At 34.5% G+C, this 27571-nt stretch overlaps 1 protein-coding gene across 1 annotated transcript in view; it reads left to right on the top strand.

Annotated features, from left to right (window-relative positions):
* Nucleotides 1–27571, top strand: part of Dnah7 (dynein axonemal heavy chain 7) — a 282698-nt gene that overhangs the window by 57995 nt on the left and 197132 nt on the right. Inside the window, exons 11-17 of the mRNA XM_026408842.2 lie at nt 1521–1793; nt 2507–2634; nt 4761–4839; nt 6377–6601; nt 9118–9264; nt 18498–19183; nt 23040–23226. Of these exons, the coding sequence (XP_026264627.2) occupies nt 1521–1793; nt 2507–2634; nt 4761–4839; nt 6377–6601; nt 9118–9264; nt 18498–19183; nt 23040–23226 (1725 nt within the window). The remainder of the gene's footprint in view (nt 1–1520; nt 1794–2506; nt 2635–4760; nt 4840–6376; nt 6602–9117; nt 9265–18497; nt 19184–23039; nt 23227–27571) is intronic.

Genomic DNA, 27571 nt, shown 5'->3' with positions numbered 1-27571 from the left:
AATACAAATTCAAAGGCTCACCATGACCACTACCCCTAGCCTTAGGTGATTCGTGAAATCAATCAGATTTGGAAACAAATGATAATAAAGTGTCTTGAATAAGATAATTGCACATAGTCTCAATGATCTTTGACAGCAATTGCAAGAGTGGAATTTATGTTTCTTTTTTATCACAACTTTTGATAGGAACTGAAAATGTACTAAAAATACACTTTTTTTTTTCATGGAAGGCAAACCTGCAAGAAGCCAGTGCACTGAGTCCAAGCATGTAACTTTATCAAGTCTAATTTGATATGCTTTAGAGCACACGAGGTGTTTTATACAAAATATCATTTCTTCTAACTCTTGACAGGAGCTGATTAGATTTTAAAAACACTTTGTAATGTAGTTCTGAAGTCCTAGTATCCAATTATATTAAGAAAGATAAATCTATAGACTTAGACTGTCAGTAAATTTAAGAAATATTCTATAGTGAATATTAATGAGTTTCATACAAGAATAAATAATTTCACATTGCATACAGTATATCATGTGGTATAGATTGCATTATCCTAAAATTTATTTTTCAGAAAAGATGAGAACCAAGCATCTACTAAGCCCAGGGGTAAAGATAGCTGGATTCATTAATATTCTTGTGAAGCTTCACCAGTTCTAAGCAAGGTGATTTTCTGAAACGCACACTAGAGGGCATTGCAGGCAAATGCCCCAGGCTGACAGAAAATTATACAGTGATGTGACCGTTTTGAATGTTTTAGACTATTCACACTAATTTTCATTTGTTACAGTTAAAAGTTTCTTCTTCTTGACAACAGAGCATAAATATTTTTAAGAGTTACTAAGTTCAGATAATAAACTATATCAACATAATTACTTGTCCTCATATTTGAGAAGGGAATAGAGGCAAAGTATTGAGATTTATCTGCTTATTTAAACTTCTCATCTGGTCCATTCATACCCATTGATATTCTGATTATGATAGCAGAATAAAAGTTTGCAGCTAAGGATTTTAGTATGGTCTGGTTGCTGTTCTCAGGCTCAAAGATTGAAAGTCAATGAATGAGTCAACAGTCATTCTTTGTTCTAGATAAATTTCTCCTGAAGGTCAAGAAGTTCTAGGATTAAAATGTATGATGATATGACATAGAACTAGTGAATTTTCTTTTAATAATATACAATGCAGACATAACCTTATAAAGCTAGCATGTACAATTGCACAAATAAAATGTGGATTTTTCTGTCTTTATGTTCTAAATCTTATTTTGTATAGATTTTCAAGTGACTACTCTTTGATCCATACAGAAAAACAAAATACAACTAGCTAGCCTTAAGGAAAACAAAACATTCTATGAAACCTAGATTTTAAAACCCTGCTGTGATTAGAATGAATATCTTCCTATAGAGATTAGAAAATAAAAATTAAAAAAGAAAGGCAATATTATCATAAGGTTAGTATTTTTACAAAGACAAATGGTATGGTTACTTTATTTGAAATAACTTACGTTGTCCCCACCTTTGTTTAGGAAAGTAAGTCTAAACCAACAACTTTGAAGCCCATAATTCTGGATGAAATTGTCGAAGCTCACAAAGCAAAGATTAAGGAGGTGATTATGAAAGAGAGTGTAGCACCTACTGAACACCTCAGGCTCTATGACAAATATGACTTTTTAATTACCAAACAAGCTGAGAAAGATGCTGATGATTTCCTTGCAGAGAATCATAATTATGAAAGAATAATAGAAGAAATTCGCAGATACCAAAAACTAATTGATGAAATACAGTACACATCTAGAAAGGTAAATGATTCGTTTCGTGCAACAGTTATCTGTACCCAACAATCTTTCTCCTTTTTTTATTAGCATGTAGTTTAGAACATACAGAGAAAGAATTAGAGCATTACTATCACTAGGAACAAATTTATTGAGTTTAGGATATGTGCCAATCATTGTGATAAGCCCTGGGTATTAGGCGGCAGACAGGAGAGATAACAGTTCTTGTGCTCCTGTAGTGGAGACATTATCTTGTAAGACCTTCATATAATTTAACCCTTCTTTCTCTCAATCCCATGAACTTTATCCCAATCCCATGCTTACTTCTGTCTAATAGGATAATGGTAACTTAAAATTTTCTTCTTTTGCTCTTCTTTTAAAATCAACATTCTTCTAGTTTTCTACCATGCCCCTGTAATATATTTTGTATACAGAGCAAATGGAACATTTGAAATCCTCTTTACCTATTTAGTAGTAACTCAGTCTCCAAATTGTTTTTATCTATTATTATTCTAAAAGAATTGGCTTCCAGGATAACAATTTCAAGGATGTTTATCCAGAAGATAGTTGTAAAATATAAATGAGTATTCTGAAAACCCTCTAGGTATCATATTTGAAGAAAAAACAACAACCTTATTAGATCCTACTTACAAAAATCAATTGTATGAGAATGGCAAAATATGGGAATCTCATTAATTTTTATTCCATTTCATGTTTATTAAACTTTTAATATATTTCAGAGTATTCGCTTGGGAATGTTTGAAATACACTGTGAAGAATTAATCAGAGCATTGGTAAAGCGAGCAGATAATATTTGTGGGAAACTTATAGCAAAAATGTTCACAGATCATCAGGAAGTAAATACAAGGTATTTGTGTGATATTGAATATATTTTTATTTTGGAGGGAATGTCAACAGAATAAACAATCACACAACTATAGTAGTGGACTAGTGCATTGTCATAATTGATTCAGAAGAAAAGATTGTGCCAAATGTATTTTTACTTGGCTTTAAGTATCATTTCTGGATGTGATTATTAATATTATTTCTTTTCACTACTAATGTATTCTAATTGTATAAATGAAGGTTGCATTAAATTTGTTTGCATTTCTTTTGCACATGTCATATGGATATTATCTAACATTAGATGTTCTAAATTGTATAATCAATATACAAAGTGGGTTTCAAAGTGGATTTACACAATAGCCGTTATGGGTTCTCAGGGAATTCTCAAATTTAAAATTTCACCTTACTAATTAAAGGGCATGACAAGTTTGTTAACTGGAAATTCATTTCTTGCCAACCCAGGATATTTTTAAGAAAGTTGACCCATTTTTTATGATTATGGTATTAGAGGAAAAATAGATCATTAAAAATATTTATCTTAAGATGTACAAAAGCCTGAAGGAATTTTTTTTTCTTTCTGTTTTGTCTTTTTTGTTTGTTTGTTTTTAACTTTTCCTGTGTTAGGCATAGGATCAGACTCTATGAAGTGTGAATGCAACTGCTGAAGGAAGTTACAATGTAGAAAGGGAATAAAATACAAATTGGTAAATTACAGTAAGGTGCAGTAAGTTCTGTACAGAAGCACAGAAGTAGAACAGAGAAAGACATGATTAATATTTTTTCAGGGTGGTGTTTGGGGGTTAGGGGGATTAGGAAAGTCTGCAAAGAGGAAGCAATGTGTGAATTTCATTCTGAAGGATGAATGTGCCAGGAGAACAATGTAGGTGAAAGAATTTCAGGTAGACAAGAGAATATATAGAAGGCAGTGAGGTATGACATGGCATGGCATATTCCAAGAACCAGGAGTGGTTTGTGATGCTTTCATAGACATTGTGAGGGCAGAGGGGTGAGGGGGGGAGGGCTAGTGAGAAAAGACCAGGACTTGATAGCTTAGCTAGCAACAAGATCATATTTTTAGCTTAAAGCACATTTTCCTCTAGAAGTACTAGGAGAGAAGATGCCTTTTACTTACAGTGTTTCCTAGTGGGTGAAATATTTATTTTAATTTCATAGCTGCTTTCCCTGCCTCTTAATGCTCACTGAGCTCATGCCAGTTCTACTTGTTTGGTCTCATTTTCTCTTAATTACGCCAGACTCACTAGATATACAGAGGACATATCAGGAACCATGAGATAGAATAATCTAAACTTCTTGCCCCTGCATGCTTTACTCACCTCTACGTGAAGCCCTTCGTAGCTGTCTGTCACATTCTTAGAGGGCAGAATCTGCCTTTCGAACTGTAGGTGCCACACATTGCCTCTTATCACTCTGGACCTGGAATCCCCTCTGTATCCTATAGGTCAGACCTCCTCTTTTCTGTTGATTCTTTCTCTGAAGTTTGCAAATGTGTTCACATCCTTCTTCCATCTTCTAAGCCCGACTTCAACCCAACATCTTTACCATTACTATTCTTGTCTCCTTCACCTTACAGCCAATCTTTGTGAAGAATTCTTCTGGACTTCCTTAGCTCCTGCTACTCTTTTCTTTCTTTTTACCCCCTACCCTGAAGTAAGTTCACCATTTATATTGGCCACAATCCTAATCAGTAAGAAAGATTTTCATTTTACCAGAAGTTTGTAAGCACGCAGGTCCATTATAACTGTTTTCTCCACGTGGAGTTAATCACTCCCTTTCTTTGGGCCATCTCAACTAAATTTCTGTTAGAGCCCTCAAAACTCTAGGTTGAAAATAATCACTTATAGTCCTATCTTCATAGTGGATTTTGAGCTTCTTGAGGGCCATTACTACAGCTTAGTCATTTCTGTGTCGCTGTCACTTAATATTGAAGTTGAAAATGTAATAGATCATCCCTAAATTTGTATTGAACAAATAAGCCGATGAACAAAAATTTGCACTTAATTTATTAGATGTCATATAAATAGGTTATAATCTTTGTTATGCAGCAAAACACTATGTAAACAGGAGTGTATTTTGAAATGAAATTTGATCATGAATTTGTAAGATTGATTTTTTTGTCTGGTGTTTCAGATTATGCGACGAATTTGAAAAAATAGCTGAGAAAGCTCTAAGCACTCCTCCAAATACAGCAGAACTAATGGAAATGAAGGTATTGTCTATATAAACACATTCTAGTTGTGCATCAGTTCATTATTGACACGATAATTCAGAGAAACAAATCATTCTAAAAGTTGAGACAGAAACTAAAAATAATATAGACTTTAAAAATGCTTAGTTCATGCATCTGCAATTTGGTGATTTAGGCTGGACTCTCTGGGGTGGTTCTTCTGGTTTTGATGGGGTCACTCATCACTCAGTTGGATTACTCACTACATTGGCTCAGTCAGCTCTCACTTGGTTTGAATAGTATAACTGTGGTTCAGAAATTTGGCTTGCTCCACTTGTCTCTCAAACTTCGGCAGGCTTACCTGGGCTTGTTCTCATAGCATGATAGACAAGCAAGCCTGATTGTCTGAGTGCTCTTCAAGTTCTCTGCTTGTATCACATAGCTAACATTCTATTGACCAAAGCAAGTCAGAATGAGAGGACATTACAGGGCCTGCTGGAGAGGTGAAATATTAGAGCAAGTAATGCAATTGTCTACCAGAATATTTTTGAGAGCACTATTAATAATTATTACCATGTTTACAGATACAAACAATAACTGTTCAAGGCAACCTCAAATGAATGGTTATCCCTCCATTTTTATCAACAAATGTTTAATTCCTCAGCAAGTATTTTATTTTGTTTTTTGTAAAATCTACATTTTATTAAATATTAAAATCTCTGTGGTAATTTTCTGAAAAATATTGTGTTTTAAGCATAGAATTTATGGCACTGAAATTATTAGATAAGTTTTAGTTTGATTGTTTTTCATGTTACTTCTGTGTTTTAAGTCTACTCACCATTTCATGTTACTTTCTTTTCATTTTGGTAGCACCAAGCTTTTACGTAGCATTGCCAACTGCTTCATTTTACAGGTCATATATTGTAACTTTATTATAATATAAATTTTAGTAGAAGATAATATACATATTGGATGATTAAGGTGTGATTTTATAGTTTATTGACGGTGTGGGGTCATTTTTTAATTTTGTGGAAAGTTACTTTCTACCTCCAGCTGCCTCCACTGTTTATTATATGCTCTAAGCAGTGTGTCTTTTTTTTTTTTTTTTTTTTGCAGCAGTTGTGTCTGTTGAGGTGCAGTTTCACTGATGGCTATTTGACTATTAACTATCTTTCCAAGTAGATTGCAAACTTCATGAGGATGTTCTGTTCTTTATCCCTCTACATTGCCAGCACCTAGCACAGGTCTTGACATATAGTTGATCGTGCAAAATGTAATTCTGAAAGAATAAGTGAAATCACTCAGAGAGCATCTGCTCTTGTCTTCCAGCAACCCACAGCATTCCTCTGTACTTCCCCATTGCTTTTTGTATGTCGTTAAGTATTTTCTAAGTTTTTTTTTTTTCTGCCATTTTGGTGAGGTGCTTGGAAGGGAGGGAGGAGAATTGATCTGAGCTGCAGTCCCTTAGTGTGAACCTGAAGCCTTCACCTCTAATAACTCTGCACATACTTATGCAGTGTATTTCCATGTCTACTTTTTGACATAAGCAGTTCATTTTGTTATTTTTGTTTTCCTTCAGGCTTATATCCAGAAAGTGGAGGCGGTTGAAATGGTTGAATTGGGAAATAGATTAGTGGATTCTAAAAACTGCCTTGCCTTCCTCATTGAGTGTGCCAACTTTTCTCCGTCAGACATTAGGTTAAATAACAATGTTTTCCAGTGGTATGGAAGAATGGGAGAAATTTTTGATGAACACAGAAAAATTATTAAAGAGAAAACTGAACAATATCAAGATGGCCTTAAGGTTGGTATTTTAATATTTTAAATTATTTTTATTTTGAATTTTAAACTTTTCATAACATTGCCAAATCTTTTATTTCACAGGTCATATATTGAGCTTTCTTACTTTATAAATCTTAGTTGAAGATAGTACACATATTGGATTTCTGCTTATTGGATATTTAACAATTGAGTACCCTATTATCAGTGTGGGGTCATTTCTTGATTTTTCAAGGGAATAGGATTTACCCACAAGTGACTGTGACCATATAAGATTTTTAATGAAAAAAGAAACACTGTTAATCTTATATAGTTTATAGTACTATTTTTAGTCTTTTAAATTTTTAATTTTTTTTATTGCTTGAACATCAATGCTCCATTTGGCAAAATGTCCCTTCATACCTCATAACCACTAAAACTCTCCTAAACATTGTGACCAGAGCATTTTCTTTTTGTTTTTGTTTTAATCTTTCAAATGAAGATGATTTGTGACTTACCTTTGTGTACCTATTCAGCCTTATCTCCTACCTCTCTGTACTCTTTGCTTGTGACTTTTCTGTAACCCCAAGCAACATCTACGTTCTGCTCCTGTACATCTCTCATCTCTTGCACATTGTCTGTGTTCACTCTGGAACACACTCTGCTGCCACCATGTGCCTCTCTAACACAATTTATTTTCTGAGAATTCTCTCAGATCTCAATGCAGCTTTTCCTTTGCTCTCCTTGCATTTTTAACCCGTGTCCACCAAATGAATGATCTGATCATTATGTTACTATTTTCAGGTCTGTCTTCCATTAGATGGCCAGCATCTTGAAAGCAAGGCTGTTTCATTTTTACCTTTCCTCCTTACATCCTGTGGGCTAGCACAGTGACTGACACAGGTGTTTTTGTCCATTTTTTTTTTTTGCTGCTGTAATAGAACACCTGAAAAGAACAAAAGTTTGTTAGTGTTCTGGAGGCTGAGAAGTCCAAGTTTGAGAGACCCACGTCTGACAAAGGGCTTCTTACTGTATCATCCCATGGCAGAAGGCAAAAAGGCACTTGCATGAGAAAGAACAAAGGGATTGCTCTGGGGGCACAGGGAACCAAACTCATTTGTTTTTCAGGAAACCACTTCTGTGATAACTAACCTGTTCCCATGATAATGGTATTACCCCATTCATAGGCCAGCCCTCAGGACCTAATCACAGCTTAAAGGTTTCACCTCTCAACAGTGTTTTACTCTAGGGATCAAATTTTCAACACATGAATTTGGGGGCACATTAAATCATAACACATGCATATGGAGCACCATGAGCACTCCATAGCTACTGTCTGAATGAATGTTTAAATTTTTGTCACATTTTATAGATGAGTAGATTAATTCCCAAAGATTGAGAGACTTTTTCCAGGTCAGACAGTTAAGATATCCTTTGATTACCAGCATAGCTGTCTTTCTGTGATGCTACTGAGAATACAGTTAATTCACAGAATATGTTACATGGAAAATTAATCCATAGACTTTAAAAATCTAAAATTATTTTAAACTGTAAAACTGTGTTTTATATTTCTGTTTCACATTTAGACCATTTCAAAAGCATTTTTTAAAATGTAAAAAATGGAACTAAGGCAGTAGCTCAGTGGCAGAGAGCTTGCCTAGCATGTGTGAGACACTGGATTCAATCCCCAGCACCACACAAAAATAAACAAAAATAAAATAAAGGCATACTGTTCCATCTACAACTAAAAACAAAAAAAATTAGAAAATATGAAGAGTAAATATTAGATATTTGAATTACAATATAATGGGGTCTTAGAAAATTGCTAGGTGACACAGAATTATCTATACTTTATTGTAACCTATACTATTACAAAAAAACTACATGTAATGTTCATGAATTTTTCCTCTTATTTTCCTTTCTGGCTGGTCCAGACCCATAAATTTGCCAGGAGGCTAGAGAAAATAGGACAACCACCTAGAAAATCTAGATAATAGAAAAACTATTTTTAATAACCCATATTTGACTTTTGAGTATTTCATTGTTAGCTATTTTTTAGAGCCATTTCATTTAGGATGACTTACCAATGACAATTTTATAATAAGCTTTTCTCATTAAAAACACACACACAGGGCTGGGGCTGGGGCTCAGCAATAGAGCACTCATCTCTCATGTGTGAATAATCAATAAATATGAATAAAATAAAGGTATTGTGTCCATCTACAAAAAAAATATTAAACACATACACAGATTTTATATCAGAATGTTAAAATTTTTAAGTTTTTAAATCTGAACTTATTCTGTGTGTTAGAACTCCTTACAAAAATAATACAGAGTAAACTTAAATCTGGGAATTAGAGAAATCTTAGCAAATTAAGTTCAAGTTTTAAAAATCCTGCATATTTTAGATCTTAGTCATCTTCTGAATGATCTCTTTATATTTTGTCAGTAACAAAAATATAATAATAATTCTGATAACCCTTAAAAATATTTAAAATTTCTCTTGATGCCTAGGGTTTTTAGCTTTTAAAAATAGTAACCGCAATTTTTTTTTTTTATTAGTTGCGGTGTGAACGGTTTGTGGAGGAATTGGAGAGTTATGCCAAACAGGCAGAAGAATTTTATACATTTGGAGATCTTCAGGATGTACAAAGATACCTGAAGAAGGCTCAGACACTGAATGCCAAATTGGATTTAGCAGCAGACAAGGTATAATTTAAAATTTAATTTGTTCAAATGAAAAAGAATGGCATTTGTATCGGGTATTCACCTTTAAGAAATAGATTCAGCTGGGTGCAGTGGTGCATGCCTGTAATCCCAGTGGCTCAGGAGGCTGGGGTAGGAGGATCATGAGTTCAAAGCTAGCTTCAGCAATTTATAGAAGCCCTAAGCAACTCAGCAAGACCCTGTCTCAAAATATAAAAGAAGGTTGGAGATGTGGCTCAGTGGTTCAGTGCCCTTGGGTTCAATCCCTAGTACCAAGAAATAGATTCAAATAAAACATTTTAACTATATAACTAGAGAATAATAGAAATGGTACAAATAGGTTTTACAGATGTTCTTCAAGGAAGAGCAAGATTGCAGTTTTCTATTGGTATTGATTTTTTCGTGGCCTTAATCTTTTATTTTAAGGATACAGTCATGTCTAAGTCTGCTTCTCAGTTTTTGCTTTGCATAATTAAATATCAACATCATAATTCTATCATAAATATAGGTATTGAACCTATATTATTTTAGCAGAAGTAGGCAAATAATAATATCTGGTTACTGTTTAGGTTTTCCATCTTCATAGAAGCCTGGTTAGATTTTGCAGCTCTATTTGTATTTTTTTTAAATTGTCTAAATTGATGCATTATATTTATACATAATAGTGGGATTCATTGTGATATATGCATACATGCACATAACATAATTTGGTCAATTTCATTGCCCAAAGTACTTCCTTTTTTCCTCCCCTCTCCTTCCCCTTCTCCCTTTCCTGTTTTGTTTATGTCCCTTCTATTTTTGTGAGAGTCTCTTATTGTTCTTTTCTTTTATCAAGCTTCCACATATGAAAGCAAAAATAACCCCTGAATTTTGGGGTTTAGCATATTTCACTTAGCATAATGTTCTCCAGTTCAATCCATCTACCTGAAATTATATCATTTCATCCTCATTTATGTCAGTAAAATTCCATCCTGTGAATGTACCGTATTTCCTTTATCCATTCATCTGTTGAAGGACACCTAGACTGTTTCCATACCTTGGCTATTGTGAATTGAAATGCATGTTTCACAATACTATTCTGATTTCTGTTCTTTTGGACAAATACTAGAAGTGGTATAGCTGGGTTTTAGGGTAGTTCCATTCCTAATCATTTGAGGAAACTCTATACTGATTTCCACAGTGATTATACTAAATTTGCACTCCCACCAACAAAATATAAGAGTAAATTTCCCCCCACCTATTCACCAACATTTATTGTTATTTGTATTTTTGTTAATTGCAATTTTAAATTGAGTAAAATAAAATATTGTAATTTTGATTTATATTTCCATGATTGCTAAAGCTGTTGAACATTTTTTCATGTATTTGTTGGTCATTGTATTTCTTATTTTGAGACATGTCTCTTTAGTTCATTTGCCTATTTATTTATTGAGTTATTTGTTTTTGTTGTTAAGCTTTTTGAGTTCTTTATATAATCCTGATTATTAATTCTCTGTTGGAGAAATAGCTGCCAAAAGATTTTCTCTTCTTCCATAGATTTTATTTGCTGTGAAGAAGCTTTTTAACTCAATGCTATTTCATTTATTGATATTTGGTTTTGTTTCCTGAATTTTAGAAGTATTACTGAGGAAATCAATACTTAATCCTATATGTTGGAGTGGTGACCCTGTAATTTCTCTAGCAGTTGCAAAGTTTCTGGTCAAATTCTCAGGTATTTGATCCACTTTGGGTTGAGTTTTGTTCAGGGAGAAAGAAATCTTGTTTCATTCTTCTACCTATGGAAATTCGGTTTTCCCAGCACTTTTTATTAAAATGTCTGTCTTTTTTCCAATGTGTTTTTGGCACTTTGTCAAGACTCTGATGACTATATATGTGTGGATTTTTCTTCTATTCCTGTGTGTTCTATTCCTTGATCTTCACGTCTATTTTTTATGCCAACGCCACACTGCTTTTGTTACTATAGCTCCTTCGTAGAAATTGAGATTAAGTATTGTGATATCTCCAGCATTGATCTTATTGCTCAGAACTTTGGCTATTATGAGTCTTTTATTCTTTTGTTCGAATTTAAGGACCTTTATTTTCTAGTTCTGTGAAGAATGTCATTAGTATTTTGATGGGGATTGCATTGAATGTGGATAACACTTTAGGCAATATGGCTGGTTTGACAATATTAATTTTGCCTATGCAAGAACATGGGAGATCTTTACAACTTCTAATATTCTTTTCATTTTCTCTCTTCATTGTTCTGCAAATTTCATTATAGAGGTCTTTCACCTTCGAAGTTAGATTTATTCATAGGTTTTTGCTTTTTTTTGAGATTATTGTAAATGGAATTGTTTTCTAATATCTTTTTCAGTGGATTCATTATGAGTATACAGAAGGGCTATTGATTTTTGTACCTTGCAACTCTGCTGAATTTACCACCTCTAGAAATCTTCTGATGGAGTTTTTTTGGGGGGGAGTCTTTAAAGTATAAGATCATATTATTTGCAATCAGTGATAATTTTACTTCTTTTCCTATTTGTATCTCTTTTATTTCTTTCCCTTGCCTAATTGCTCTGGATCGAGTTTCTACTATTACATTAAATAAGAATGAGGAGAGTGGGCATCCTTGTCTTGTTCCAATTTTTCAAGGACGTGCTTTCAGTTCTTCCCCATTCACTATTGAGTTTGGGTTTTTCCTGTATATCTTTTAGGATGTTGAGATAAGTTCATTCTACCCTTAGCTTCTCAGTGTTTCTTTTGCCCCCCACCCCGTCCATTCTTTCTTTTTATTTTCATTATTTATTTATTTATTTTAATTAGGTGTAGATGACAGCAAAATGCCTTTTGGTTCATTGTACACCGTTGCAGCACACCTTTTCATATCTCTGTTTTTTGTACACGAATGTAGTGTCACACCCTATGTGCAGTCTTACATGTACCTAGGGTAATGATGTCCATCTCATTCCACTATCTTTCCTACTATCATGCACCCTCTCCACCCTTCCTCTCCTTTGCCCAATCAAAGTTCCTCCATTTTTCCCATGCCTTCCCTCTCCAAGTTTTGGATCAACATCCACTTATCAGAACATTTGGGCTTTGGTTTGGGGGATTGGCTTATTTCACTTAGCATGATAATCTCCAACTTCATCTATTTACCTGCAAATGCCATGATTTTATTCTCTTTTAATGCTGACTAATATTCCATTGTGTGTGTGTGTGTGTGTGTGTGTGTGTGTGTATATATATATATATATATATATACCTCACACTTTTTTATCCATTCATCTATTGAAGGGCTTCTAGGTTGGTTCCACAGTTTAGCTATTGTGAATTGAGCTGCTTTGAATGTTGATGTGGCTGTGAGCATTACTATAGTATGCTGATTTTAAGTCCTTTGGGACTTAAAGGAGTGGGATAGCTGGGTCAAATGGTGGTTCTATTCCAAGTTTTCTAAGGAATCTCCATACTGTTTTCCAGAGTGGTTGTACCAATTTGCATTCCCACCAGCAATGTATGTGTGAACCTTTTCCCCCATATCCTTGCCAACATTTATTGTCTGTATTCTTGATAACTGGCGTGAGGAAAAATTAATATTGTCAACATGGCCATATTACCCAAAGCACTATACAGATTCAATGCAATTCCAATTAAAATCCCAACATCATTCTTTATAGAAATAGAAAAAGCATTCTCCAGTTCTCCTTTGTCTACTCTATTAGACTTCTTTCACTTATCTATTAATTTATATGGGATAATTTCTTTATGTTATTCTGTCCTTTTCTCCCCCTTTCCTTTTTTTTTAACTGTAGCTTCCACATATGAAAGAAAACATTAAAACTTTGAATTTTTGTCTCTCTTTCTTTTGGTTAATTTTGCTAAGGGCTTATCAAACTTGTTTATCTTTTCAATGAACCAACTCTTTGTTTCATTGATCATTTGTATTATTTTTTATTCTCTGTTTTACTAATTTTGGCTCTTAATTGTTTCCTTCTCTCTACTTCTTTTGGAATTGATTTGTTTTTGTTTTCCCAAGATCTTGGATAACATGATAATGGCATGTATTTGGGGTCTTTTTGATTTTTAGCATTCAGAGCTATAAAGTTTCCTCTTAGAACCACTTCATGGTATACTAGAGATTCTTTTATGTGGGGTCCCTATTCTCATTTGATTCCAGGAATTTTTCATTTCTCCTCTTATTTTCTCTCTGATTCATTTAAAGTGCATTTTAAATCTCCATTTGTTTATGTAATTTCTGTTTTTTCATGCTGTTCTTTTCTAATTTCATTCTATTATGATCTGATAAGATACAAAGGAATATACAGTTTTTTAAAAAATATTTTCTAAGACTTGCTTTGTGTCCTAAAATATGGTCTGGAGAAGATTTGGAGAAGGTTCCTTGAGAAGTTGAGAAGAAAGTGTATTAAGCTGTTGTTGAATAAACTATTCTATACATGTCTCTTAGCTTCTTTTGACTCATAAAATTGTTTAGCTCTGAAGAATCTTTACTGATATTGTGTCTGAATGGCCTATCAAATGGTATAGAAGTATGTTAAAATCACTCCAATATTGTCATATTGGAGTCTTTTGAGCCTTAATGTCAAGTACTGTTTTATATAATTATATGCACCAACATTTGGGATATAAATATTTATGGTTATATTTTTTGTTGTGTTGTTCCCTTTACCAGTATGAAGTGACCTTCTTGTCTATTCTGATTAATTTTAACTTGGAGTGTGCTTTATCAGATATAAGAGTACTTATTCCTGCTTGCTTTCAGTCTCCATTTCCATGGGATATCTTTTTCCATCCTTTTACTTCAGCCTGTGGTTGTCTTTGTCTATAAAATGATTCTCTTGCAAACCACTTGTAGTTGAGTCTTATGTTTTAATTCACTCTGCCAAAATTGAGACACATTTATTATAGAGGGATGTTAATAATAAAAAAAGTGTTAATTTGGTCTTAATTTACACTTGCTAAGTTACTTTTATAATAAGATTTATCCTTGCCAGAGCTCTGAAATTTGTTTTTAACTTCTGTGTTATTTCTTTAAATATTTTCTGTAGCGCTTTTGTAGAAACCAAGAAGTTTTTAGTTTATGCTTATCTTTGCAGATTTTTATTTCTCCTTTGATTCTGAAGGTGACAGCTTTGCTGGATATAGCATTCTTGGCTGGTACTTGTTATCTTCCAGGGCTTTGAATGAGACATTCCAAGGTATTACTGGATTTTAGTTCCTTATGAGAAATAGGAAGTTAAAGGTTTACTTCCAAATGCAACCTGGCATTTTTATTTTGAGGCTTTTAAAATACCATCCTTGTCCTGTATCTTAATTAGAATATGTTGTGGAGAGGTTCTTTTTTGGGTCTTGTCTGTTTGGGGTTCTATATGCCTCTGGTATCTGGATGTCCATTTCATTCCCAAGCTTTTGACATTTTTCTGGTATTATTTCACTGAAAAGATTGTTAATGCCATTAGTCTGTACTTCAGTCCCATCTTTTTTTTTCTTAATTGCTGACTGAGTGTTCAAGTTCATGTATATTATCTTTAAGTCCTGAAATTCTGTCTCCTATGTAGGTCTAATTTGTTGGTGAAATTTTCAACTGAATTTTTTATTTGCTTTGTCTTTCAGTTTCAAGATTTCTATTTGCTGATTTTTCAGCACCTCTTTGTATTTAAATTTTCTTTTATATTTTTATTTCATCTGAGTTATTCCTTAGATTTTTAAATTCATTGATCATTTTAATTATCAACTTTTTGTATTCTTCATCTGGGACTTTATCCACATCAACATTTGTAGATTCACTTATTGAGGGTTTGAAATCTTTAAAATCATCTTTTTGCCTATTTCCCCATGGTTTCTAAGGTCCTATTTTTGCATCTGTTGAGATGGATTCTTCTTCCTCTTTTATGTGGGGGGGTCCTTTGGTGAGTAGTTATCTACAATAAATCCTGAGCTGGGAGTATGTCTTATTATCCATGTATCTGAACAGCATAACCAAGTGTTAATTTCAACCTCCAATGCCTCTTTGAAACCACAAATAATAATAGTGGTATTATAAGAGCACACTTTATATTAACTTATATTAGCATATGCTGTAACCATTAGTATTAATGTTCCCTGCAACTCTATTAACAAAGGAGAATCATGGGTGAGAAATAATAAATCATAGGATAAAAAGATTAAGTATTAATTGTAGTGTGCTAATTTGAACTGAAAGATGGAATAAAATAAAGAAAATAGAAGAAAAAGGAAAAAAGAAAGTAAAATGGTGGGTGAGAGAAGGGAGACAAGTTAAAATAGGGAGAGTAAAATGGATGAAGGACAAAGGATGGTGATGGAGATGGAAGAGAAGAAAAGAGGTATCAAGACAGGCTCCAGTTAATTGACAAAATACAGAGTCTTAGAACTCTGACAAAACACACATTATAGGGTGACACTAAGAATCTGTTATCAAGCAGTTAATGCAATAGTTACCATGCAGAAGTTCTGTTTCATTCTTGCTGAGATATTATTAAAAAGGGCCATTCTTTTTAGGATTTTGATTATAGAATCTTCCAACTATGAGGCAGTTTCTGTTATGCAAATATCACGCTATTCATTGTTCTCTGACCCAAGCCAGATAAACTTGTTTTAGGGGAGTCTGTATGCTGTTTCACTCACTGCTTTCCTTGCTATCTCTACTCAAGGGGAGGAGGCTTTGTCTGCCACAGAGCAGTCTGTACTCTCAAAATGGCTTCGTTATTATGTCAGGGAATAGGAGTGCAATTCTGACAGGGCTGCTGACCTATCCTTCATCTGCTCCATCTGTAGATTGATCTGGGTTGCCTTGCACCTTTCATTCCAAGAGCCCTAGGCCAAGTTCAGGGGGAATGCTAGGGGGAATGGCGGGGAAGTGGGGGTGGGGGTGGGTAGGAATGGACATTAGTCTATTCCCCCTCCCTCTTCTAAGTTTTGGGAGATCTCTGCTTTCTGCCTAACTCTAATGTGTCCCAATTTCCCCTCCCCCATCAGCCATATTACTTATCCTAGAGATCAAACAGCCAATTTCAAATGAAATTACTCCCCATTCTCCTCTACTCTTTAGGCTGATTGGCCACTCTGAGTTTATCTCTAGTTGGAGTCCCAGCCTCCTAGGCTCAAATTAATTCATGGTCTGAGTCTACCATTCCAATGAAGAGTAGAGCCTAAATGGTTGTTTGATCTTGAGTATTCTAAATTAAGCAAGTATACCAACAACAGGGGAAAAAAGAAAAAGAAAAGAAAAGAAAAACAGAGAGCAAAAATCTCAAGGGTAAATTGAAGGGATTCCTAGTTAGCTAGTTTAGGATTAAGAGGCCCTCCAGGCTGTCACTGCTTCCCTGCTTTAGCCACCTCTGCCAGGGTTTGCTGGGTCTCTCTCCTGGAGAGTGCCAAGACTTTCTCCCACTTTAGTTCAGCTCTGTGCTACAGCACATTCATTGCTGCTGGTATCTATTGCCTCTTTTCTAGAAACCAATATTTTTGGTTTTCAACTAGTTGCTAGTTCACTGGGTTGCCTACTTGTGTTTTCCTGCTTTCTACCCCAGTTAGCTGCTATGAAACTGATGTTTTAATTCACTCTTGAAGTACTGCTGTAACATTGTTAGTTCCTCTGATCCACTATTTTTTCCTCTCTACAGCAGCATTTTTAAATTGAACCTATTATTTTCTTTCACTGAGCCACTTTATTCCTAAAACAACTATTTCAAAAACTAGCTTTCTCACTAGAAGAAACTGGGAGAAGGAAAGCCAAAGCCTTTGACATACATAACATTTAAAAATTTTAATTGTATTTTTTACAAAAAGAGGATATATGCAAACATACTATATTATGATACCCTACCATTTTTTTACATTGAAAGTTTTTAATATCTATTCAGGTAATTAAATACTTTAAAAGAATCACAAATATGTAACTACCCATTGAGAAAATAGAAATAAACTCAATTTTCAAAAACTGAGGTCAGTGAAATTTTAAGTAACCTGCATAATTTATATATGTGTCTTGCACTTTCCAATTCTACAGATTGAACAACCCACATCTTTACCTACTTCACAACTAAACTAAGAAAATTATTTCTTTCTTTACCAAGTCTTCCTCTTCTTGTCCTTCTCACTTTTAAGACCAAGGTCTGATCACATCTTTTCTACAGAAGCACTTATGAATACACTATTTCAGCATTCTCACCTCTGAGTGAAAATATTTTGTATACACATACACAGACACAAACTATCCATTTTACACTAAACAGTTACTGCTTTAAAACATCTCTTCTTTTGTTTTAAATGATTATTGAACAATTGCTATTTAAATTTCTGCCTATGCATGTCTTGTTCCCTGAGCTGGATTCCTAACCCTCTGACATTGGTAATTTGCAATATAATACTCTTCTATTTTTCGCAGTACCTAAGACAATCCTGTATATATTTAAAGTATTTGAATTCCTAATAGTGAAGGAAGCTAGATCCACAATATGTCTGGGTAGGCAAAAATTTCTTTATATATGTAAATTTATTTGACTGTTTTAACTAGTGTAACCAGAATTGTCCTCTGGAAACTAGTAAAAGTGTATAGGAGAAAAATATTTAGTCTTAATAAAAGGATATTACAGCATGGTGGCGCACACCTGTAATCCCAGCTGCTTGGCTGTAAGGCAGGAGGATCACAAGTTTATAGCCAGCCTCAGCAACAGTGAGGTGCTAAGCAACTCAGTGAGACCCTTTTATTCTCTAAACAAAATACAAAAAAGTGTTGGTGATGTAGCTCAGTGTTGAGTGCCCCTGAGTTTAATCCCTATACCTCCCCTCCCAAAAAAGTATATTATGTCATTTACAAGAATGTAAACAGGAAGCAGAAAACAGATTACTACTCACTTTTCTAGATTATTTAAGTTTAATTTTATGGCCTAATGAGGCCTTTTTAGTTCACATTTGAAATATTTTTAAAAATTAATATTTAATATTATTTACTTTTTTGTTTATTTTTAGTTTTGGTACTGGGAATTTAACCCAGAAGTGCTTAACCACTGAGCTACATCCCAAATCCTTTCTATTTTTTATTTGGAGACAGGTCTTGCTAAGCTGCTTACACCCTCTCTGAGTTTCTGAGGCTGGTTTGAATTTGTAATCCTCCTGTTTCAGCCTCCCGAGTTGCTGGGATTATAGATGTGTGCCACAATGCTCTGCAATATTATTCATTTTCAGAATAGTGTATTTAATACCTGTCTTTTCAGATTGATCAATTTAATGCTGAAGAGGAGGCATTTGGCTGGTTACCATCAATATATCCTCAACGTAAAAAAATCCAAGATGGTTTAAATCCTTATCTTCGTCTGTATGAAACTGCTGTTGAATTTACCACCAAACATAGAGCATGGACAGAAGGACCATATCACAAGGTGAATCCAGATCAAGTAGAAACAGACGTTGGAAATTACTGGAGAGGACTATATAAGCTGGAGAAAACCTTCCATGATTCACCAAATGCATTGGCAATGACAAAAAAAGTAAGAGCAAGGGTGGAAGAGTTCAAACAGTACATTCCTCTCATTCAAGTGATCTGTAATCCTGGTTTGCGCCCCAGGCACTGGGAGGCCATGTCCGCAATTGTTGGCTTCCCGCTGCAGCCAGCAGATGACTCCACTGTCTTCTCCTTTTTAGACATGAATCTGGAACCATATTTAGATAGATTTGAAGGTATTAGTGAATCAGCTAGCAAAGAATATTCTCTTGAAAAGGGCATGGAGAAGATGACGAATGAATGGGATTCAATGGAATTTGTCATTCATCCTTATAGAGAAAGTGGAACATTTATTTTGTCTGCAGTCGATGAAATTCAGATGTTGTTGGATGACCATATAATTAAAACACAAACTATGCGAGGCTCTCCTTTCATTAAACCTTATGAAAAACAAATGAGGTAAAGTGATATGATATTTATACTATGTTAACAAAAGTGCTGGTAGTTAATGTGAAGTTCCTTTAAGAATTGATACTGCATTTTATACTTCCATATTTTAAATGGTTCATTGTAAGAAATGGTGAACTTTATTACTATTATTTTTTTGAGGCATTAGGAATTGAACTCAAGGGGTGTGCTACTGCTAAGCTATATCTCCAGAGTCCCCCTTTAAAATTTTTGAGACAACATCTTGCTAAGATCGGAGGCTGGCCTCAAAGTTAGGTTCCTGCCTTAGTCTCTTGAGTAGCTAGGATTACAGGTGTGCACCACTGAGCTCAGCTCCTTCATTATTTTAAAAGAGTTCAGATCCTTTTGCTATCTTAATAGATTGTTAACTTCTATATTCATACCAAAGGCAGTGAACAATAACATCCATATATTTATTTTTATTTGCCTATGATTGATATTATTTTTGGATTTCCAAAAAATAATTTTTTTCTCTGAACATAGTTTATAAAGTACATGGACTATAAACGGAAGATAATAATATCATTTTCCAAATATATGAATTATTTTGTCAGAGATGATCTCTGAGCATCTATTTTAATTTCTACATGAGTGAAGGATGGCTGTTAAGTGCAAAAGAATGAAACTATAATTTTAATTTGAAGTTTTAAGCAGTAGACACAACCAATTACATTAAATTCTTACCCTGCCAGTGTTTTCAGTTTTGGAATTTGTATTAAGCAGGTTATGTTAACAATTTAAACAATAGATATCCAAATCAAACTACCATCTTCAATGTGAATTTTCATGGCAAGGGGAAGGTTAATTGTCTGAGAGTCTCTCTGATTATAACATGATTATACCATGTTATGATACCATGAATTTGAGCATGCTCTGATTGGGATTGGCTCATTCTCTGTGTTTGATTGTTCTGTCTCTTACAAAAGTAGCACAATGTGCACATCAAAAGAAGAACAAACTGCTTTGAAAATAATATATATATATATATTATGTATATATATATATATAAATTCTTTTTTTTCAGGAATTGTGCATGATTTTATTAGCTAGTGAGAAATTTTCTCCATCATGTAGGGTTTAGGAAAAAAGAAAAATCCCAGAAGAAAGCATAAGGCATTCATGTCTCTTGTGAAAGAAAGTTAAATTCATTGATAAACACTGGAAGAAAAGAATTTTAAAGGCATTTAAAAATGACTGGTTATTCAGGGAACTATGCATATTTTTTGATTTTAGAGATCTAAAATCACAGATTACCACTTACATATGGAAAGTAATGTGTTAATATATAAAATAAAGCTACCCGACCTCTAAGTTGTTGTTATTAATAAAGTATTCCTTATTGTGGCTATGTTATCTCTGACAGCAGAGATATCTGGTTACAGCTGTCTGGGTTCAAATCTTGGTTTTATCATTTATTAGTACGGTGAACTTCTGTCATTTATTAGGAAGGTGAACTTGAGCCTGGAACCCACCCCAATGTGCCTCAGTCTCCCCAATCATAAATATATACTATGACGGATCCTACCTTATTGGGTTGTTGTAAGGTTAGAGGAAGTACAAATAGAAATTAAAAGTGTGTTTATAAAATTGTTAAGTTTATGGGGTTTTATGGTTCAGATACACTGGAGGTGTGCCTTTGGAGTTTTTATTTTATCCCTGGTGAGTGGAACTCTCTGTTTCCTTGTTCCCATTCCTTGAGCTGCCTTCCTCTGCCATGATATTCTGTCTTACCTCATGCCCAGATCCATGGAGTTGGCCATCTCTGAAACCATGGGCCCCAAATAAATTTTCTCTCCTCTAAATTGTTCTTGTTAGGTCTCTTGGTCATAGCAATGAAAAAGCTGACTAACACAGAAATTGATACTGAGTGGGACTGGTGCAGTGACTAACCTGATCATGTGCAACTGGTTTGTGGTGGGAGCAATTTGGAAAAATTTGAGATGCAAGCTGTACAAACTTCAGAATGTTCTAAGTGGAACGTAATGAATGATTATTGTGAGAGACAAAAGACCAGAATGTCCTAAGACTATATACAGTAAGGACTGCTCATGAGGTTTTAGAGAAGGAAGACACTAATTAAACTCGGGGTCATTCATGTTATATTGTGGCAAAGAAGTTGTCTACATTTTGCTCATATTGTGAAACTTTTTGTAAAGCTGAATTTAAAGATGATGTGCTAATTAATTAATCCCGTGGAGGAAATGTCAAGGCAATATAGCATTCAGGTGGTGGCACAGTATTTGCAGGCAGCTTTTAGCCAAGTTTACTGTGATAACTAGGAGTAGAAAGCAAAGTGGAAAGATTTGAAAAACGTGCAGTGTGGCCCAGAAAACTAAGAATAAAACAGAGCTAAGGAAGGTGTGGTTGTTAAAGGTATTGCAGCTACTAGAGAAATGCAAAGTACTCTACCCAGAAACAATAGGAAAGATAGTTTAAGGGCATCTCAGGAATTGGCACAATTATACCCATCTTAGGCTAAAGGGTATAAAAGTAAAAATTCCTTTGAGAAGAGGGCACGGGTCAACCTGCTGGCAGAGGGCGTCTAGAAGTTTTTTCACCATGCTTAGCCACCCAAGCACTCAGAAGCTACTACATCCAGGGTCCCAGGAGGACTGGCTACTGCTGGAGATGATGACAGACCTTGGCAAAAACCTTATGATACTGGTTCTTCAGGAATGAAAGATGCTGGAGTTCGAGGGTCACAGAAATTTCCACCAAGATTTCCAAGGAAGGCCTGGAAGGCCAGGCAAAATGTAGCAGAATCAGAGTCCCTGTGGTCCACCCTGGAGAAGGTGATACATGAAGATGTAAGAAGGAAGTCAAAGCTGCATTGGAGACCCTTGAGACTAAGAGTTGCCAATAATGTGGTATTTCTGCCCAGGAAAGCTGCAGGAATCAAGCAGAAACAAGTCAATAGAGAGACCATTTGGGGTTTCAATCAGCAACGACAGGGTGGAGCTGCAGAAGCCCTTTGGAGAGAATATCATAAGGTCATGTGCCCCAGATCTGGACATGGAACTACAGGACTTGTTTGCTCAGCTGGATTTCATTCTTGCTTTGGTCTCATCCCTTTTTACTATGCTCCTGTTTCTCCTTTTGGGATGGAAATGTTTATTCTGTACCATTATAGAGCAGATACATATAACTTGCTTTGATCTTTACAGGGCAAAACATCCATGAGTCGGCTTTGAGTCTCAGATGATATTTTGGACTTGGACTTTTGGGCATTGCTATAACTGTTAATACTATGGGGACTCTTGAAAATGGACTAAATTTATTTTTCATTTTGAGATGGGCATGAGGTTCTGGGGGCCATGGGCAGAATATTAATATTTATGTATGAGGCGTCCTCCCCAAACTCAATGTATGAGACAGTATAAGAATTTTTAGAGGTGAAATGAGTGAGTTATGAGAGATTTAATCTAATCAGTGGATTAATCACTGGGGAAAGAAAGGATGTTAAAGTAAATAATGAGTCTTATATGTAACTGCATTTCCTCGGTCATTCTAAATACTTATCATTGAGTATTCTCATTGCAGAATTTGTAACTTCTAGGTATGGAATGGTATCACTGATGTTTCTTGTAATGACATACATAAACCAACCCATTTGTAAGATAGGTATATCTTACAATATATCTTTGTAAAAGCATAAATGTTGACATTATTATTTTAAAAACATTTTGTTGGACAAATCTAGTGACTTATCTTTGAATGAAACTAGAGGAATGGAAATTGGAATAAGAACATTGCATTCAAGATTACAATCTAGTTGTGGTTTTCAGTTTTGTCACCTGATACATTGCTTGCTTTGCTCTTGATAAGAGCCACTGTGTTTTCTCCTCAGAGAATGGGAGGGCAAGCTCCTGCTGCTTCAGGAGATTCTGGATGAGTGGCTTAAGGTCCAAGCCACTTGGCTATATCTGGAGCCCATTTTCAGCTCTCCAGATATTATGTCTCAAATGCCTGAAGAAGGCAGACGATTTACAACTGTGGATAAAACATGGAGAGATATAATGAAAAGTGTCATTCAGGTGGGTAAAAATATCCTTGAAAATGGAATTATTTAGTTGAAGTGACATGATTTTTATGTTTGAATATCCATATAAGCCAGTATTGTTTCCAATAGGCTATTATCTTTTTCTCACATACATTTTCTTTTCAACTATTATTTTAGAATTCTGGGAGCAAGAACTATGAAAAGCAAAAATAGGTATTTGTCCTGATTATTCCTTGAAGTTCAAACTGAAGTTACATTACTTAATGACCTTTGGTTTTGTCTTTGGTTCTACTAAATGCTCTGTTAGAAAAACCGTGCACTCTGCAAGCTGCTCTGTCTATTCGAAGGGCTCCTGGTTATGGCCTGCAACCTACTGAAACACATTGCAACAGAATCATTTCATCATTGCTACCTACTCCATTAGCAAGTGCCTCTGATAGGGACCTAGAAAAGAATGATGAAGTGCAAAGACAATAGATCTAAAGAGTCCAATAAATGCAAACAAAGTGCAATGAAGAAATAAAAATAATGCTGTGGAGGGGAACTTAACCATTTAAGTTAAGGAGGAATTTAAAAATAATCTGTAACATTGAAAAAGAAAGTCTGATTTTCATTTACTTCAGAAGACATTTCTTTCTGTATATGAAGCATGGTTTTTGTGTTACTGAAGTTAAAATAAAAGTAGAAAAATTATAGTTATATCATTAAATGAATGCAGGCCTCTGCATTGATATTTTGATTGAATATAATACTGTATGACAGAAGTACCATCATTAAATTTCCTAACCTGAAATAGAAATATGCACATATTTATTAAACTTTGAAAGTTATGTCTATAATTCTAACTACTGATTATATTTTATTGATATCAACTACATGATTTTACAAGAAAATATTCAGAAATAGTCTTACATTACTTTAATAGTTTACCTCATTTTAAGTAATGCTACTTGAACCAAACTTTTATATAGTTAATTACAATAACAGCTGATATGGATTTTTTTTTGGTGCTATATGTGGTAGTCTGTTTTTTTTTCTTTTTAAAGTTAATTAAATTGATTTTAACTGGTACATAAAAGCATAAAACCAGTACATCTATACATATCCATCTGGTACCATGTACTATTTCTGTACTTGTATACATTGTATAATATTTAAATCAAGTTAAACTATCTGTCATTTTTTTATAATTAAAAACTTTAAAAATATTTTCTTCTAGAATTTTAAATATACAGTACATCATTATTATTATCCATAATGATCCTAATGTATAATAGTATTTCAGAACTTACTGTTCCTATCTAACTGTAACTGAGTATACATTTATCAACCTTTCCCCATCCCTCCCTTCCCCACTATTCTCCTCAGCCTCTGGGAACCACCATTCCACTCTCAATTTCTATGAAATCAACTTTTTTTTAGATTTTACATATAAGTGAGATCGTGTGCCTGCTTATTTCATTTAACATAATAATCTCCATTTCCATCCATGTTGTTACAAATAACAGGATTTCATCCTTTTTATGGCTGAATGGTATTCCACAGTATATATATATGCCATACTTTCTTTATACATTCATCAATTGATGGGCACCAAGGCTATTCTATTTGATTGACACTGGTTACCCTGAACCTCAAACTGCTGATCCTTTCTTGTTAGAAGCATTGATAGAGCTCTGCAGAAATATGGGCAGCACTTATAGTGGTTCTTACCTAAGGAGGAAAGAATCTAAGTTAGATATGGTCAAATGTGTTGATGTGAGTGTACTATCAGAAATCCTGGTTTCAATGAACTAGTAAAGGAGTGTAAGTGGTACTCTTTACTTGTTTTGCTCACCAAACCTGGCCTCTGCGATGGCCGAGCTCAATGATATTGAAATGATAGAAGATCCTTGATATAATTTAAAGAAATTAGAGACTAGTTTACAAATATCTATGAAGAATATATGTACACCTTCCAAAAGGGGAAATTATATCCTTCTTGGGGGGGTGACCTTAAAGAAATGGAATTTTTTTCAGTGGGTTATAAATTCAATGAGACTATTATTATTATTATTATTATTATTATTACTTTTTAAACCTTGCTTAGAAAGAGAGATGACTGAGAGTATGGATCTACATTGATTATGATCATTAGCAAACTTGGTTGTACAAATCAAGGACTTAAAAGAAACAAAATTAGAGAATTAGTAACAGCGAAGAGGTATATAAGGGATCACAGAATAGACTAAATGCCAATGCTTAATAAGGTACCATTGCAAAAGGGGACACTTGGTTACCTGGTTGACTAGTTGACTTATTTTGTGAATGTCAACCAGCTTATGCCAGTGTGTGTGCAGTGAGTTATAAAATAGGATAATCATGTCACAAACATATTATACAAACTAGAGAAATCTTGAGGCTTAAAGCAATTAATAATTAATTTAGAACAGCACACATAACTAGAACTCCTTGTATCAAACTGGGATGTATGGTCACTCTAGGTAAAAACAAAGAAGACATGACAGCAGGAATGGGAATTATGGAAAGGTTTTACAATCATAGATGCCCCCTCCCATCCCCAACATTGCTGTATGCTGGAGCTGCCAACAGCAGAAATTAACAATGCTTCTGATACCACACCTAGAGGGCCCAGTCAGCCATTTAGAGGGAATTGAATACATTGGCTCTCTTTCAATAGGGAAGGAAGCAATAGTTTGCACTAGATAGATTTTTCTTTTCCATCTCCAAGCTTCTGCCAATACTTTCATTCATTTACCAACTGAATGACTTATTCCTTGTCACAGTTTCCACACAACATTGCTTCTACTTAGGAACTCATATAGGAAATGATGCAATTGACAGACCTGTGATTTACACGTCCTACTATGAGCACTGACCTTCTAAAAACTGAAATGACTCACATTGAAGTCTCATTTGCTGTGCCTGAGGGTAGAGAACAACTTATGAATCTGTGTATACTTCTAGAGAATATGTTTCTCAGTAGCTCCAAATATATGGTTTATCCCATAGGCAAAGTACATGGGTCTAGGAATTAAGGAATGAAAATGGAAGTGACAGTTCTCAACAATTCATCCAGTAAAACACACAATTTCGTTTCTTAATTTCTGCTTTGCTGGTAGAATTCCAGTATTGATTATCTTATTAGATTAAGTCATTTTAGCATCCGGGGAGAAAGAGTTCTTTGCCAAGTTTACATTAAATGAGAAATTCTTTATCTGTGCAATCCACTTTCAATCTCTCTGTTCTTTTTAATTTCCACTTCATGCTCTATTCCAGCCATGCTGGTTCCTTCTTCTTTTTTTTTAGTAACACATATCAAGAACATTCTTCCCTAGGGCCTTTGCACCTGCCAGCTCCTCTTCCTGGGATGTTCTGTCTCTAAATATCTACAGAACAATACCTTGCTTCCTTGAAATCTTTCTTGAGTATTACCTTTCTGAAGAGGCTCACATTGAACACCCTATTTAAAACTGACCCATTGTTTTTGGCACTCTTTATCCCCTTGTCCTTTCTGAAGTATCTGCCATCTTCTAACTCAGAAATATTTTAATCTCCATTCAGATGACTGCAAAAAAGTAAATGTTGCAATAAATTGAGTCATAATTTTTTTATTTCCTAGTGCATATGAAAGTTATATTCACACTCTACTGTAACTCACTAAGTGAGTGGTAGCATGTTTTTAAAAAGAAATGTACATAACATAGGTAAAAACCACCTGTTGCTAAAAAGTGTTATTCATCATCTGAATCTTCAGTAAGTTATAATCTTTTTGCTGGTGGAGGGATTTGTGTCTATATTGATGGTGGCTGGATGATTAGGATGGTAGTTGCTAAACTTTGGGGTGGCTGTGGCAGTTTCTCAATATAAGAATGAAATGTTCCATTTCAATTAACTTTTCCTTTCACAAAATATTTCTCTATGGCATAAAATGTTGTTTGATAACGTATTAACCACAGTGAAATTGGAGTCAGATGCCTCAAACCTTACTGCTGCTTTATCAGCTAAGTTATATAATATTCTAAACCCTATGCTATTATTTCAACAGTGTTTATGGCATCTTCACCAGGAGTTGAGTCCATCGCACAATGCCACTTTCTTTGTGCACCCATTAGAAGCAATTTCTCATCTGTTAGTTTTGCATAAGATTGCAGCAGTTCCTGTACACATTCAGGCTCCACTTCTAATTCAAGTTGCTTTTCCCATTATATCTGTAGTTATTTCCTTTACTGAAGTCTTGATCTCCTCAAAGTCATCCAGGAGTGTTGGAGTCAACTTCTTCTAAGCTCCTATTTGTGTTAATATTTTTATCTGTCTTTATAAGTCATAAATGTTCTTAATGGCATCTGGAATGGTGAATCCTTTCTAATAATTTTGAA

This window comes from Urocitellus parryii, chromosome 1 (assembly GCF_045843805.1).
Source record: "Urocitellus parryii isolate mUroPar1 chromosome 1, mUroPar1.hap1, whole genome shotgun sequence".
Classification (NCBI taxonomy): domain Eukaryota; kingdom Metazoa; phylum Chordata; class Mammalia; order Rodentia; family Sciuridae; genus Urocitellus; species Urocitellus parryii.
The sequence above is the reverse complement of the archived record's forward strand: the minus strand, read 5'-3'. Positions and strand labels throughout refer to the sequence as shown.